The 16,637-nt window shown below is 46.7% G+C and overlaps 1 protein-coding gene across 3 annotated transcripts in view; it reads left to right on the top strand.

The window, feature by feature from the left end:
- VDAC2 (voltage dependent anion channel 2) overlaps window positions 1-16,637 on the top strand; it is a 38,172-nt gene that overhangs the window by 12,456 nt on the left and 9,079 nt on the right. The window contains exons 1-3 of one of the 3 annotated variants that reach the window (XM_081191439.1): window positions 11,183-11,340; window positions 12,578-12,636; window positions 14,942-15,013. In XM_081191439.1, the coding sequence (XP_081047565.1) occupies window positions 12,603-12,636; window positions 14,942-15,013 (106 nt within the window). In that variant the 5' untranslated portion in view covers window positions 11,183-11,340; window positions 12,578-12,602. Of the gene's footprint in view, window positions 1-11,182; window positions 11,341-12,577; window positions 12,637-14,941; window positions 15,014-16,637 lie in introns of those variants that run through there. The other 2 variants (XM_081191440.1, XM_081191438.1) reach the window with 2 other exon arrangements.

The raw sequence follows: 16,637 nt of genomic DNA, 5'->3' as shown, positions 1-16,637 counted from the left end.
AAGGACCGTAGTCACTGGAATTACGGTACCTTGCCTGGGTATATCAGTTGGTGCAAAAAATGATCAGCCGCAAAACTATAGGGATATTTTGAATCCATCTCATACATACATGCTAAGAAGGATATTATTGCATCAATCACAGAGTGGTTCAATCCATGTTTGGAATCTAGATAGAGCATGGTCTTCCTTTTAAAAATGATTACTATCAGTTTCCAGTGGACTTCTCTGTCATTTACTGGAATAATCAAAACATCTTTCTTTAGCACTCCAAATCTCAAACAGTTCTTCAGAGCTTGCACTGGCAATCTTTGACATATCTGCATGAAGTGGCAAGTACGGTAAGTGGAAAAATTGTTCCATTGTGACCTAGCTCTTTGGCCATGATCACCCTGGAGGCAAGAAAGGCATCTATTATGCGATCATTTATCCAGTTTGATCCTTTCAGTGTGTTTATGTCATAGTCATACACACAGATGTTGCCAACTGAACCAAAGTCCCATGGTTTGTAGACTGAGTGTGGGGAAGGTACAGTTGTGCAATGGGGGAACTGATGTACAAATCAGTGATTTGTCCAAACACTTCTCACTTTGTGTTGAGAATATGGGGCTGCTATAATCAATATCGGTCACTGTCAAATCCTCTTTCCCACCTTTTGGAGTGGAGGTCATCTGAGGCTGAGTGCTTTCCAGGTGTCTCATAGTCAGTTGGTGATCTTAAGGAGTCAAACCCCTCAGCAGCCTGCACTGAATCAGCTGCTGGAGCTACTGTTATCTTTTCCTGCAGTCTGGGGAACTTTCTTCCCGATCTACTCTTCTGTCTTTTATTTCACTTCAACTGTGTGAGCTGCAACTGGCAAGGCTTCCCTGGTTCTGGTGGCATGCCGATAGATTTTGTGGCAGCTATAATATGGTAACAAGTCCTGGCTGATGGGTGCGCACACAATGTCCTGTACGGACTGTGCATGCATGGCAGCCCGTATGGACGCCGTGCGTGTGGCAGCCCGTATGGTCGCCAGGAGAGCGGCTGCCCATACAGCCTGTACGACCGCCATGAGAGGAGCTGCCTGTACGGACGCTACGCGAGCAGCAGCCTGTACAGTCGCCGCGAGAGCAGCTGCCCGTATGAGCCATACGGTCGCTGCGAGAGGGGCTGCCTGTACAGTTGCCGCAAGAGCGGCAGCCAGTACAGCGACCTTACTGTCACTCTCCCCCCAGCATGGCACCCTGGGGCACCATCACCCCGCTGCCCCTTCATATGCCCCTGTAGTCAATCAAATGTACTATGAACAATCTGAAGTCATGCTGGGCACAATTCACCACGAATCCTGTTCTTTTTCTAAAAACACGTGGTGGACTCCAGGAAAGCTGTCAGCAGGCAACATGATTCCCATGGGCACCACGTTGGAAACCCCCTATTTCAAAGTTTGCACTGACAAAATCAGTTCTCAAAAAAACTTGCAGTTAAACCTCCATTTATAATTACTACCCCTGCAAAGCAACCAACTTTTGTCCCAAAACCATTTGTAGCTGAATTGACGCAAGACAGGTGATTGTTTTTCATGGTTACTTTGGTGGTCTCCATCTAGTTGGTTTGATAATTTACATTCACAGGTAAGATCATCACAATCTCTGCCTTGGACATTCTTGAGGTTTAGCAGTGTCAAAAATTTCCAGGTGCAGTTCTTCACAGTGGAAGCTATGAATATGAATGTCATTTTATTTCAATGTTCTTGCTAATGCAGAACCATTTCAGATAGCGTTTGTATTTCGGTCATTCCATGGACATTGGTGTGATCTTACAATATAATTTGGTGGAGTCCATTTAACAATCATGCCGATCCATGAGGATTAAAGTATTTAATATAGTGTTTGTTCCTTGGCTGTGCTCTGTGGTTTTTGTGGTTCGTTCTGTGGTCATATACATCATGTGTGATTTGATAGTGATTTCAGGGTGACCAAACATAAAAAAACCTAAGGATCCATGGGGATCTGTGCTTCATGAGAATCTTTTTACAGCATGGCAGTGCCCCAAAGTGATCTGGCCATGAGCAGCATAGGTGGTTGGGTAATGAATATGGGGCGACCCAGAAAACTGTGGAGCCGTAAATTTTAAAAATATATATATATTCAATTTTATAAGGATAAGGAAGTACAGAAAGGGAAACGGGGGAGGGGATAGATAGATAGATAGATAGATAGATAGATAGATAGATAGATTAGAAATTTAAAAGACCTATAAAGATTATCAAATCCTACAAAGTACTACTACTACTACTACTACTACTACTACTACTACTACTACTACAAATATATTTGTACCCTGCCCATCTGGCTGGGTTTCCCCAGCCACTCTGGGTGGCTTCCCAAAAAATGAAATAAAAATACATTAAAAAGTCACACATTAAAAACGTCCCTAAACAGGGCTGTCGTCAGATGTCTTCTAAATGTCAGGTAGTTGTTTATCTCTTTGACATCTAATGGGAGGACATTCCACAGGGCGGGCGCCACAACCAAGAAGGCCCTCTGCCTGGTTCCTTGTCACTTTGCTTCTCACAGTGAGGGAACCACCAGAAGGCCCTTGGTGCTGGACATCAGTGTCTGGGCAGAATGATGGGCGTGGAGATGCTCCTTCAGGTATACTGCATCGAGGCCGTTTAGGGCTTTAAAGGTCAGCACCAACACTTTGAATTGTGCTCAGAAATGTACTGGGAGCCAATGTAAGTCTTTCAGGACATGTGTTATATGGTCTTGGTGGCCACTCCCAGTCACCAGACTAGCTGCTGCGTTCTGGATTAGTTGTAGTTTCTGGGTCACCTTCAAAGGTATCCCCACGTAGAGGACATTGCAGTAGTCCAAGCGGAAGATAACAAGAGCATGCACCACTCTAGTGAGGCAGTCTCTGGGCAGGTAGGGTCTCAGCCTGCGTACCAGATGGAGCTGGTAGACAGCTGCCCTGGATACAGAATTGACCTGCGCCTCCATGGACAGCTGTGAGTCCAAAATGACTCCCAGGCTGTGCACCTGGCCCTTCAGGGGCACAGTTACCCCATTCTGGACCAGGGAGTCCTTCACACCAGCCCACCCCCTGTCCCCCAAGAACAGAACTTCATTATTGTCAGGATTCAACCTCAATCCACTAGCTGCCATCCATCCTCCAACCGCCTCCAAGCACTCACACAGGACCTTCACCACCTTCACTGGTTCTGAGTTGAAAGAGAGGTAGAGTTGGGTATCATCCGCATATTGATGGACACCAAGCCCAAACCCCCTGATGATCTCTCCCAGCAGCTTCCTGTAGATGTTAAAAAGCATGGAGGGGAGGACGGAACCCCGAGGCACCCCACAAGTAAGTCTGAACACTCATCCCCCACCACAACTTTCTGGACACAGCCCAGGAGGAAGGAGCAGAACCACTGTATAACAGTGCCCTCAGCTCCCAGCTCCTCTAGACGGTCCAGAAGGATGTTATGATCGATTGTCGCGACCAAGGCAGTTTCAGTCCCATGAGGAGACCTGAATCCCAATTGGAAGGGATCCAAATGGTCTGCATCCTCCAGGCGTGCCTGGAGTTGTTCAGCAACCACCCGCTCAATCACCTTGCCCAAGAATGGAAGATTTGAGGCTGGGCGATAGTTGGCCATACTGGCCGGGTCTGAAGATGTTTTTTTAAGAAGCGGTTTAATGACCGCCTCTTTCAGCTGGTCTGGGAATGCCCCCTCACAGAGGGAAGCATTCACCACCCCGCAGAGCCCATTGCCCAGCCCTTCCCGGCTTGCTTTTATTAGCCAGGATGGGCAAGGATCAAGGAGACAGGTGGTTGGTTTCACGCATCCAAGCAGCCTGTCCACATTCTCGGGGGTAACGGATTGAAATTGATTCCATGCAACTTGACCAGACAGGGCTCTAGCACTCTCTCGCCCCGACCCTGCTCCCACAGTGGTGTCTACCTCCTTCCGTATATGAGCAACTTTATCTGCATAAAAATTTGAAAAATCGTTGCAGGAGGTCTTGGGGTCTTTACAAGGCCCCGGTGGTAAAGGTGGTTCCATTAAATTGCAAACCACCTGAATAGAATAGATTCTTTATTGTCATTACACAAGTGCAACATTGTACAAAGTGCAATGAAATTGGATGCCATCCCTTAAAACATCAAAAGCAAAACAACAACAACAGCCAAACAAACCACATTCCAGCCACACCCACACCACACCCATCAAACTCCCAGGTCACACTATCGAGTTACAGCATTCAAAAAGGCCACAGCTCTTGGATAGAAACTGTTTTTCAGTCTATTTGTCTTTGACTTGATGTTTCTATATCTCCTGCCAGAAGGCAGTAGTGCAAACAGACCGTGTCCCGGGTGAGATGAATCCTGCAGGATGTTATTTGCTTTCCTAAGACAACGGGAACCATACAGTTCTTCCAAAGATGGGAGAGGATGACCAATAATCCTTTGGGCTGTGGTTATGACCTTCTGGAGCACCTTCCTCTCCCTAGCTGTACAACTGGAGAACCAAGCACAAATACAGTATGTAAGAATGCTCTCTATGGAGCCTCGGTAGAAGCACACCAGCAGTCTCTCACTCAGATTGTTCTTCTTTAAAAGTCTGAGGAAATAAATTCTCTGCTGGGCCTTCTTCACCAGAGCAGTGGTATGTGCGCTCCAAGTCATGCCCTGATCGATAGCTACTCCCAAAAACCTGAATTCCGCCACCCTCTCCACCCGTTCCCCGTTGATATACAAGGGCTGAAAGAGTCTCCTGCTACTATTTTCTGTAGATGCTATAGAGGCGGTGAAGAAAGTCTTCTTCGCCATTGCTATCGCCACTTGGTAGGCTCGACATTGAGCTCTAACCTGTGTCCGGTCCAATTCAGAATGAGTTTTCTGCCACTGGCACTCGAGCCGTCTCAGCGATTGTTTCCTCACCCGCAGCTCCAAAGAAAACCACGGGGCTGTCAGGGCTCCATGCAGTCGGAGAGGGCGCTTCGGAGCCAGACAGTCGATAGCCCTGGTCAACTCCACATTCCAGCGGGCCACCAGGGAATCAGCTGAAAGGCCATCAACATGGGATAAAGCATGCCCTACCACTCTCTGGAAACCATTTGGATTCATTAAGTGGCGGGGGCAGACCATCCGCATTGGTCCCACCTCCCTGCAGAGGAGAAGGGTCACGGAGAAGTCCAGTTGCACCAGGAAGTGATCTGACCATGGCACTTCTTTGGTTTCACTTTTACCTAGTGTCATATCACCCATGTCACTATTGGTGAACACTAGGTCTAAGGCATGTCCGTGACTATGAGTTGGGCCAAACTTATTCAGGGACAGCCCCATGGAGGCCATGCTTTCCACGAAGTCCCAAGCAGCCCCTTGTAAGGTCATGTTGGCATGGATGTTAAAATCCCCTAGGACAACCAAACTAGGTATCTCCAGGAGAACATCTGCCACGACCTGAAGCAGCTCGGGCAGGGAATCCTTGGTGCAGCAGGGAGGTCAGTACACCAAAAGGAATCCTGTACTGCCCCTATTGCCCAGCTCCCAGAACATGCACTCAGAGAACTGGGTCTTTCATATGCGCAGAAGCGCCAAATTGCACCAGTGCCTGTGCAGACGTGGCGCTTCAGGATGCGAATGCTGTGGGTTGCGGACGTGCCTCAGTCACGGGTTATGTCTGCAACCCGAGGTTCCACTGTACCAATTTTGTTTTAGGGCTTAATTTGCAGTAAATTTTATTCCTTTATTCATAATTGTTCTCACTGTTCTACTGTGAACTGCTCTTAAAATTTTTGCATCCATTTTGTCATATAAGGTTTTGCTTGTTCGGGCTTGGTGTCATATTTGAGTAATAGTTTATAAATTTTACCCAGAAGGTAGAACTCTGTTATGATGGACTCAGATTCTATCTTTTCACTGATTTTCACTGCATGTTTGCCATACAGTCTTTCTTGAATCTGGATATTAGTTGACAGTATGTAAGCAGTTTCATATTTTTTCTCCTCTTTAATACTTTGGCATGTATTTGATCTGTTCTTGAAGATGAACCATATCTTGGTACAATATATACCGTATTTTTCACTCTATAGGATGCACCGAACCATAGGAGGGGGAGAACAAGGGGGAAAAAAATCTCCCCCTCTCCGCTCAGCGCCCCTTCAGCGAAGCGGGATGAGAAACGGAGCCCCTTCCATTTCTCCTCCAGCTTCACTGAAGGGGCGCTGCACAGAGAGGAAACATTGTGCAGTGCCTCTCCAGAGAAGCAAAGCCTGGAGAGCAAGAGGGATCGGTGTGCACCGACCCCTCTCGTTCTCCAGGCTTCAGGCGGCTTACCACAAGCCTTCGGAGATCAGCAGGAACTTGCGCTGTGCTCCAAAGGCTTCAGGCGGCTATCCCTGAAGCCTGGACAGCGAGAGGGGTTGGTGCGCACCGACCCCTCTCGCTCTCCAGGCTTCAGCGAAAGCAACGCGTAGCCTCTGGAGCGTGGAGGGAGCGCTCCCTCTGCGCTTCGGAGGCTTCGTGTTGCTATCGCTGAAGCCAAGGAGCCTGCATTCACTCCATAGGACGCACACACATTTCCCCTTAATTTTTGGAGGGTAAAAAGTTGTCCTATAGAGCGAAAAATACGGTAGTCATATATTCTCCTATCGGCTCTAATAATAATATTGCAGTGGTGACATTAACAGTGCAGGTAAGGGGATTTTTGTGATTTTTGTAGTGCAACTCATGATTTGTGAGTTGTGCCCGTGGCTATGATGTGTGATTTGATGGTGAGGTTGGGGAGCCCCAATGCGAAAAGAGTGAGGATCCTTGAGGATCCGTGCTTCAAAACTACCTTTTTGGGCCATGGCGCGCCAGGAAGCCGTGGATCCATAATTTTTATGGTGCAGGCTGTGCTCCTGGCTATGACGTGTGATTTGACAGTGAGTTTGGGTTGTCCCAATTCAAAAAGCGTGAGGATCTATGAGGATCCGTGCTTCAAAACCACATTTTTGGGCCATGGAGTGGCCAGGAAGCAGTGGATCCAAGTTTTTTGTGGTGCAGGCTGTGCCCCTGGGAATGATGTGTGATTTGACGGTGAGTTTGGGGTGGCCCAATGCAAAAAGCGTGAGGATCCATGAGGATCCGTGCTTCGGAACCACGTTTTTGGGCCATGGAGTGGCCAGGAAGCCATGGATCCGAGTTTTTTGTGGTGCAGGCTGTGCCCCTGGACATGATGTGTGATTTGACAGTGAGTTTGGGTTGGCCCAATGCAAAAAGCGTGAGGATCCATGAGGATCCGTGCTTCGGAACCACGTTTTTGGGCCATGGAGTGGCCAGGAAGCCGTGGATCCGAGTTTTCTGTGGTGCAGGCGCTGCCTCTGGACATGATGTGTGATTTGACGGTGAGTTTGGGTTGGCCCAATGCAAAAAGCGTGAGGATCCGTGAGGATCCGTGCTTCAAAACCACGTTTTTGGGCCATGGTATGGTCAGGAAGCCATGGATCCGAGTTTTTTGTGGTGCAGGCTGTGCCCCTGGACATGATGTGTGATTTGACGGTGATTTTGGGTTGGCCCAATGCAAAAAGAGTGAGGATCCATGAGGATCCGTGCTTTAAAACCACGTTTTTGGGCCATGGAGTGGCCAGGAAGCCGTGGATCCGAGTTTTTTGTGGTGCAGGCTGTGCCCCTGGACATGATGTGTGATTTGACAGTGATTTTGGGTTGGCCCAATGCAAAAAGAGTGAGGATCCATGAGGATCCGTGCTTTAAAACCACGTTTTTGGGCCATGGAGTGGCCAGGAAGCCGTGGATCCGAGTTTTTTGTGGTGCAGGCTGTGCCCCTGGACATGATGTGTGATTTGACGGTGAGTTTGGGGTGGCCCAATGCAAAAAGCGTGAGGATCCATGAGGATCCGTGCTTCGGAACCACGTTTTTGGGCCTTGGAGTGGCCAGAAAGCCGTGGATCCGAGTTTTCTGTGGTGCAGGCGCTGCCCCTGGACATGATGTGTGATTTGACGGTGAGTTTGGGTTGGCCAAATGCAAAAAGCATGAGGACCCATGAGGATCCGTGCTTCAAAACCACGTTTTTGGGCAGTGGTATGAACAGGAAGCTGTGGATCCTAGATTTCTTTGGTGCAAGTTGTATCCCTGGGAATGATGTGTGATTTGACAGTGAGTTTGGGCTGGCCCAATGCAAAAAGCGTGAGGATCCATGAGGATCCGTGCTTCAAAACCACGTTTTTGGGCCACGGTATGGCCAGGAAGCCGTGGATCTGTGATTTTTGTGGTGCAGGCTGTGCCTCTGGACATGATGTGTGATTTGACGGTGAGTTTGGGGTGGCCCGATGCAAAAAGCGTGAGGATCCATGAGGATCCGTGCTTCAAAACCACGTTTTTGGGCCACGGTATGGTCAGGAAGCCGTGGATCCGTGATTTTTGTGGTGCAGGCTGTGCCTCTGGACATGATGTGTGATTTGACGGTGAGTTTGGGGTGGCCCGATGCAAAAAGCGTGAGGATCCATGAGGATCCGTGCTTCAAAACCACGTTTTTGGGCCACGGTATGGTCAGGAAGCCATGGATCCGAGTTTTCTGTGGTGCAGGCGCTGCCCCTGGACATGATGTGTGATTTGACGGTGAGTTTGGGTTGGCCAAATGCAAAAAGCATGAGGACCCATGAGGATCCGTGCTTCAAAACCACGTTTTTGGGCAGTGGTATGAACAGGAAGCTGTGGATCCTAGATTTCTTTGGTGCAAGTTGTATCCCTGGGAATGATGTGTGATTTGACAGTGAGTTTGGGCTGGCCCAATGCAAAAAGCGTGAGGATCCATGAGGATCCGTGCTTCAAAACCACGTTTTTGGGCCACGGTATGGCCAGGAAGCCGTGGATCTGTGATTTTTGTGGTGCAGGCTGTGCCTCTGGACATGATGTGTGATTTGACGGTGAGTTTGGGGTGGCCCGATGCAAAAAGCGCGAGGATCCATGAGGATCCGTGCTTCAAAACCACGTTTTTGGGCCACGGTATGGTCAGGAAGCCGTGGATCCGTGATTTTTGTGGTGCAGGCTGTGCCTCTGGACATGATGTGTGATTTGACGGTGAGTTTGGGGTGGCCCGATGCAAAAAGCGTGAGGATCCATGAGGATCCGTGCTTCAAAACCACGTTTTTGGGCCACGGTATGGTCAGGAAGCCGTGGATCCGTGATTTTTGTGGTGCAGGCTGTGCCCCTGGACATGATGTGTGATTTGATGGTGAGTTTGGGGTGGCCCGATGCAAAAAGCGTGAGGATCCATGAAGATCCGTTCTTGAAAACCACGTTTTTGGGCCACGGTTTCGCCAGGAAGCCGTGGATCCGTGATTTTTGTGGTGGATGCTGTGCCCATGGCCATGATGTTTGATCTGATGGTGACTTTGGGTTGATCTAGTGCAAAAATCATAAGGATTCATGAGGATCCGTGCTTCGGAACCACGTTTTTGGGCCAGGGCGTGGTCAGGCAGGCGTGGATCTGAGTTTTTTGTGGTGTAGGTTGTGCCCCTGGCTATGATGTGTGATTTGACAGTGAGTTTGGGTTGGTCCAATGCAGAAAGTGTGAGGATCCATGAGGATCTGTTCTTGAAAACCACTTTTTTGGGCCATGGTATGGCCAGGAAGCCGTGGATCCGTGATTTCTGTGGTGGATGTTGTGCCCCTGGACATGATGTGTAATTTGAAAGTGAGGTGGGGCTGATCTAGTGCAAAAATCATGATGATTCATGAGGATCCGTGTTTTTTAACCATGTTTTTGCGCCATTGCGGCACCACGAAACAGTGGATGCGTGATTTTTTTGGTTCCTCCTACAGACTAAGATGTGGTCTACAGTAGCATGGTGTTTTTATTTTGTTTCAATATAAAAATCATATGAATTCATGAGGATCCGTGCCTCGGATCCATGTTTTTATGGTACTGCAGCGCGGCAAAGTGTTGGATCCACGTTTTTTATAGTCCAGTTTGTAGGCGTGCCTTCTAGGTGTGATTTGACACTGCATTTGTTGGAATTATTTTTAAAAAAGTGGAGGATCCATGAGGATCCGTGTAGATCCGCCTTTTATGCAGACCCAAATCAAGACAACAAACTTTTTTTATAAAAGAATGGAAATGATTTATTGAATATTTACAGATAAATTGTAAACAGATAAGAACATTGGCAAGATCATTACAATAACCTGCAGTTTTATAAGAGTATATATTTAAAGCAGATGACTAAATGAGCAAATTAATTTGAATATGCAAAGAAATAAAAAAAAATTAAGTGACTGCAGAAAGAGGGGGATGGAAGTCAAGTTTCGAAATGTTAAAATGATGGCAAAATCAGGGTATACATCTGAGAAACATAAATTATATATAGAGAGAACCAAATAATCTATATGTTGCATTATATGCAATTGCATTTACCATATATCTCCCCTCAGCCAGCAGACCATGAGGTGTTTCGTCTCACAGCCCCTTCCAACATTTCTGTGATTTTATATTTATAGAATATATCGTAAAAAAAAATATTTTGTGTGTTTGTTTATAGATCTCTCCTTATCTATATCTAAACATATGTATATATTAAAAACCGGGAATACTTTTTTTTCACTGCAACAAATGCTATATTCAGACACACAACCCACTGTGTCTGGATACAGCATTTGTTGCAGTGAAAAAAACGGAATTGCTAGTAGAATAAACTTAAGCGCTTCTATTCTTGTTCGGAAGGCGCGGTTCAGGCTCCAATTCCGCGCATGCTCAGCTCAAAAGCAACTCCGCCCTGAGCTCCCCGCGGCTTCTTGCCCGACAAAGCGCAGGCGCGGCCTCCCAGCACCATCGAAACCCGCGATTCTCGTTCGCTCGCACTGCGCATGTCTGCTCGGCTGCCCCGTCGCAGCCCGCCCCTCTTCTCCTCCCTCCGGAGCCCCGCCCCTCCCTCCTCGAGCCGAGGACCCTGCCGGCCCGCGGCATCTCCTCGGCAGGGCTGTCTACTCCAGTGCCTGCGTGGGCCGCGAGACTCCCCGCGCCCGTCCCCGCTCTCTCTGCATCCCTCCCTCTGCATTTTTCGGTCAAGTGTCTCCTCGGCGCTCGCTTGCTCGCCGCCGGCCCGTCTCCGTAAGCGTCCCCGGGGCCGCTCCAACTTAGGCGCTCGCCTAGGGCAGCCCGTCTGTCGTTGCGCGCCCGAGTCGCGGAGGGGGTCCTTGCGCGCAGGCGGGCGGCGAGCGCGAGGTGTCTCCTTCACTTCGCCCTCCAGCGCGGCCTTCACGCGGGTAGAAGAGGGAGGGGCGACGGAGGCGCGCGCGGGTCTCTCTGGGTCTCGGAAAGAAGCACGTCCCTTTCCCCCCCGACTGGGCAGGTAAGGGCCGTGGCGGGGTTACCATGACAACGCGGGGTGGGGGGTTCCTTTTGCCCGGGGGTGATGGCGCGGGAGAGGAAAGGAGTTGAAAAGGAAGCATCTCTCCCCTCTCTCGTTTCCCCGCAACAACAGCCCGGCGAGGTTGGCTCGGCCTCAAATCCCTCCTGCGGGGCTTAATAGGGAATTTATTCTGTTCGGGGTGTTTCTCCACGCGCTCTTTGCGCCAAGGTTTTCCGTGGGTGGGTGGGGGGATCCCGAGTGGGGTGTTCCCCCCCCCGTCCCCCCTTTCCCTTCCTCCTCCCTTTCCCCCTTGTGAGGTATTTGGCGCAGGCCCTACTATCCCCAGTTTCCTGTTGGTGCTTTCCTCTTCGCTTGCTTTTTCAATCAATCAATCAATCAATCAATCAATTCATTTTGTTTGTATGCCGCCTTTCCGAAGTTTAAACTATCCTCAAGGCGGCTTACAACGTATATAAGAAAAGCACATAACTACAAACATAAAAGCAATTGTAAATAATAAACAAAACTTCAAAAAGTACACAACCAAATCTAACAGTTTCCACATAATTCCAAAATAAAGATACGAACAACATGTCACTTGCTTTATTGTTTGGGGGTCAAGTACCCTTGGCGTCTAGTTAAGTTGAGCATCAAGGTGGCTCCCTCTCCCTTTCCTCTGCAGTTTCTGGATGGCTCACCCTTGCAAGTTTTTGGCTTGGCTCCCGTTTGCAAACTGTCCCCTTTGCAAAAAAGGAGCTGGCATTCTCCTATACTCCCCTTTTCGATCCTAGTTTTCGGGTTCAGATCTGCTTCTTCCTTTATTTGTAGCTTTGTGACGTTTGCAAAGAGGAGAGGAGGATGTGCTTTTCTGGTGGGCTGTACTTAGGCTGCCGATGCAGGGAAGGGGTCAGGACTTGCTCCCTAAGATGGCCGCAAGGAAGAATTCACATTGCAGTAGCAGGGGAAAAGTTATTTTATCTTCTCTCTCACCACCACCACCCCTCCTTTATCCCCAATAGCTGCCACACCCAAAGTCGTCTCCTTTATGTGGGACAGAGGCAGCCTCCATGAGTAAAGGGACACTTCCGTTCAGAAGGGAAACTGCAGAAATTTTCTGTTATCTTTGTGTGCAGCATCCCTCCCCAAAGTCATGACATGAGAGTTATCTGAATACCACGAGAGTTCTTAATTCTAAAATCTGTGTAATTTATTTTTAATGTAATTTTCCATTTTATAGATTCTCTAAATTGGACTAGATAGCTATGTCTTTTAATCCAGCATGTCAGCGTCCAAGACGTAAGTAGGGAGATGAAGTAAGGATGTTGAAGTAACCTAACTAACAGATTTATAAGTTACAGTAAGAGTGAGCTTTGACGATGAGACTAATACCTAACTCACCATATAATCCACAGTCAGAAAAAGTCAAAATAAGTATTTGGAATCTAGGTGGCTAAGCTGCTTAAATATGTGTTTAAATGAAATATTTCTACTGTCTGTTATGGGTGTGTCTGCCTGGACTGCTTAATATGTTAATATGTTGGGAGTTGCAGATATTTGCAAAGCCTTGGGGATGTGCTTTGTGATAAGGGTGTGGAGGTGTTTGAAATAATAACTTGAGGGAAAGGTGCAGCATAATTATGTAATCTTCATAAGTTGTGGTTTAATCATCATACATTGGGCTGCTCTTAGCAAGGGTTTTGCAAATATTTTCTCTCCTTGATCGTCTGTCCCTAGGGCTCAGTACATAACTGGAATTAGGAAGTGCAATTACTTGCTAAAATTCATTATTAAGAAATTGTTACATGGTTGGCAACTTATTCTTAATGGTATTGACTTGGAATTCCCCCCCATTGGTTTCAATGGGACTTAAACACTTAACTGTTCAAATTGGCAGGCCTTGTGCTTTTTCTTTGCAAATGTATGTTCTGATAAAATTGTCAACATTTTTTGAAATTGGGAGAAAGTGATATTTAGAATGCCTATTAAAACTTTGCCTCGTGCTCTACCGACTGAGCTACCCAGAAGTGCCCCATTGAGAGTGCAGGGTAGTGGACCTTGCCTATCCCCCAAAGTGAGTTGCTTCAGCTACCACCAGCTGAATTGGCAGCTGAGGGGAGGTGAAGAAATGGGTGGTCTGCGGCGGGGGTTCAATTGCTGATCCTACTGGATAGGAAAGGAGAAGTTGGCTTTCATTGAGCCCATGCTATCCCAGTTGACAAAACTAGATAGTACAAACCCACACAACTGCATTTCTCTAATATGCAAGTGAAACATAATTACTATTGCATTCTTGTCATATTTTTATACCCAGCACAGCAGAGAGATGGAAACACAGGCCTTTGTTGTAGGATAAACATTTCTTTATACATTAGTACATGAAAAAATGTACTAATGTTATCCTTCATGCCTCAAATGTGCACTAATACATTTTGACTTGGAAATATTACATATTGATGTTTGGTTCAAACCACTCATTGAATTCTAACTTTCTCCCAAAATGAAAGATGCAGAAATCTGAAACCGAAGCTCTTCACAACATTATATCTGCCTGTCAATATTTTGAACATATTAATAACAAATGCTGTTAACCAAGTTTTAACAAGTATTTTGTTCAGTGATATGCAAGTTAAATGTGGTGTCTGATTCATGGTACACGTTTTGCCGATTGGAAAGTTGGCGGTTCGAATCCGTGCATTGTGGCAAGCTGCTGTTGCTCTGTCCCAGCTTCTGCCAACCTAGCAGTTCTAAAGCACACCAGTGTGAGTAAATAGGTACCGCTGTGGCGGGAAGGTAAACAGTGTTTCCGTGTGCTCTGACTTCCATCACAGTCCTCCATGCGCCAGTAGCGGTTTAGTCATGCTGGCCACATGAGCCGGAAAGCTGTCTGTGGACAAACACCGGCTCCCTCGGCCTGAAGGGAGATGAGCACCGCAACCCCAGAGTCGCCTTTGACTGGACTTAACCGTTCAGGGGTCCTTTACCTTTTTTACACGTTACATGCAGTTTGTATTCTATGGGGTGTGCGTGTGTCTGTCCTCAGTTGTCACAGGATTCTCCATATTCTGCATGAGCAAAGCTGTATTACAGATTTAAACAGATTTGTGGCAGAACAGTTTAATAAGTAAAGAGGATATTGGGTTTTACTTCCACTATGTGAATAGATTTGCAGCTGTTACTGAGTGGCTCCTGGCATTATTGGATGTGAACATCTGCTTTGTAGGACTTTCATGCATGGAATGGGGGAGGAGGCATTTTGTAAAATGCATCAACAATTGTCTGCATGTTATAATGTATTTTAAATATTGGTATATATTTGAAATATTCGCCCTTGCTGTTGTAAAAGTGCACCTGGATTCCCCCTTAAAATCATCTAGAGGTACGTTAGTCTGTCATCTTAACTTTGCAATTCCTTTTAGTACAGTACTGCATTGCCAGACTAAATATATCGCCTTTTGTCAAATTACTTTAAAAAAATATGATGCAGCAGTACTGGCTAACCACCTCATTATGAATTGTTATTTGACTTCACAGCAGACAGAACTAATTACTGCTTACGTTTTGTTCTTGCAGTACTAACATTCCCGTTATTTTGTCTCCCTAGCTCCAATGGCTATCCCGCCACCATATGCGGACCTTGGCAAGTCTGCCAGAGACGTCTTCAACAAAGGATTTGGTATGAAAACATTTGTAAAGAATATAGTATTGTTTGGAGGCGGACACAACATTTACTGCTGCTCTCAGCAAACCCAAACTATGCTACATAGTTGCTGTCTTCCACCTTTCCCCCACTTTATTGGGCAAATTATTGCTAGAAGTGGAATGTTTATCACCAGAATGTTTGGTGTGTCATTAGACATAACTGTAACTTGCTGCTGAATATTTTCACTGTTTAGTTTCTCTTTGGACATATAAAGATTGGCACTTCCTAGTACAGTGGAGCCTACTGTATCGGGAGACTAGTAAAAGTATTAAATATACTTCTTAGGGAACACTTGGAAGGTAGCTCAGATCAAAAGTTTCTTACGATAGGCCTTAGCACTACGATTTTCAAACAGGCGTAGATGTCACAAAGGGAATTTACTATGGTTATAGCAAAGTGAGAACTCACCCGTCTACCCTGGGTGCTGTTCTTTTTTCCTGACAGGAGCAAGAGGTGGGAGTTGAATTAACAAAATTCCCCCCTACTAGTGCTGGTAGCTGATTCCAGCGAGGGAAACCTTAGTTTTCAAACTGTGGGATGGTTCTTCCTTGGGGGTTGCAGGGCACCAGGAGCAGGGTGGGAGTTTATGAGGTTATTGGGAGGGATAAGGTCCTGAGGCAGTTAAAAATTTCACTCACCAGCAGCTGAGAACCTGATGGGTTGAATGCCCCTGAACAGAAAGCACTGATTGATGCATTTTTGCGTTTGTGGAAATAAACAATGTACTGGGAAAAGGGGTATTCTGAAAGAGCTGCTGCTTTTTTCCTTGTGTTAATTTGTGTATCGTTTTATAACGGTGTCAAAGATTCTGCTCTGTTTCTCTTCTAATGTCAGCGCAGAATTGCATGTTCACTGACATTAGAAGAAACACTTAAAACCACTTTGAGGTTGCTGGTTTTACTTTATTTTGTTATAATCAAGCTGTACAGTAAGTTTTATTAACCAAATGAATGAATGAACCATTTGAAACAGTTAGGGATTCCCCAAAGAATCCTGGGTACAGTAGGATAATCCCAGTCTTCTCAAGGAGCTACAGTTCCCAGCGGGGCTTAACTATAGTCCCCTTCCCATAGAACTCTGTGTATACTTCCTCAGAAGAGGAATGGGGACTCCTATCAGCTCTTAGCACACTTAACTATTTAAAGTGCTATGATACTGCTTTAAATGTATAATGCAAATGGGGCATACCCCCCCCCCCAGGGCAAAGCAGCTTGCTAGGAGAGAGCCTTGCTGGGGGAATGCAAGGAGAATTGATTTCTTGTTTCTGGGTTCTAAATTGAGCAGTGACTGCTTTCATGAAACCATTTACATATTCATATTCCATACTAACTACTGTGGGGTGCATCTAAGTAAATATCTCCCAGGTAAATATTGGGTTCTGCTCTGCTGAGCTTTGGCAAAGAACAAAATGATTTCATTCCGCATTGCCAAAACTTCAAGGGGACATGGAAGCCATAAATGGATTTTTAGATTGCTTTTGGTCTAGCAAAGGTCTGTTGAGTTTTCTTTGGTCCAACAGTGAATCTTTCAGAAGGGTGTGGGGTGAGATAGATGCAGTCCCTGGCTCCCTAAGGTAGGCAAAGACGCTTTAGAGTTG

Source organism: Podarcis bocagei (genome assembly GCF_964188305.1).
Source record: "Podarcis bocagei genome assembly, chromosome: 4".
Taxonomy (NCBI): Eukaryota; Metazoa; Chordata; class Lepidosauria; order Squamata; family Lacertidae; genus Podarcis; species Podarcis bocagei.
Note: the sequence above shows the minus strand (reverse complement) of the source record. Positions and strands in the feature narration are given on the sequence as shown.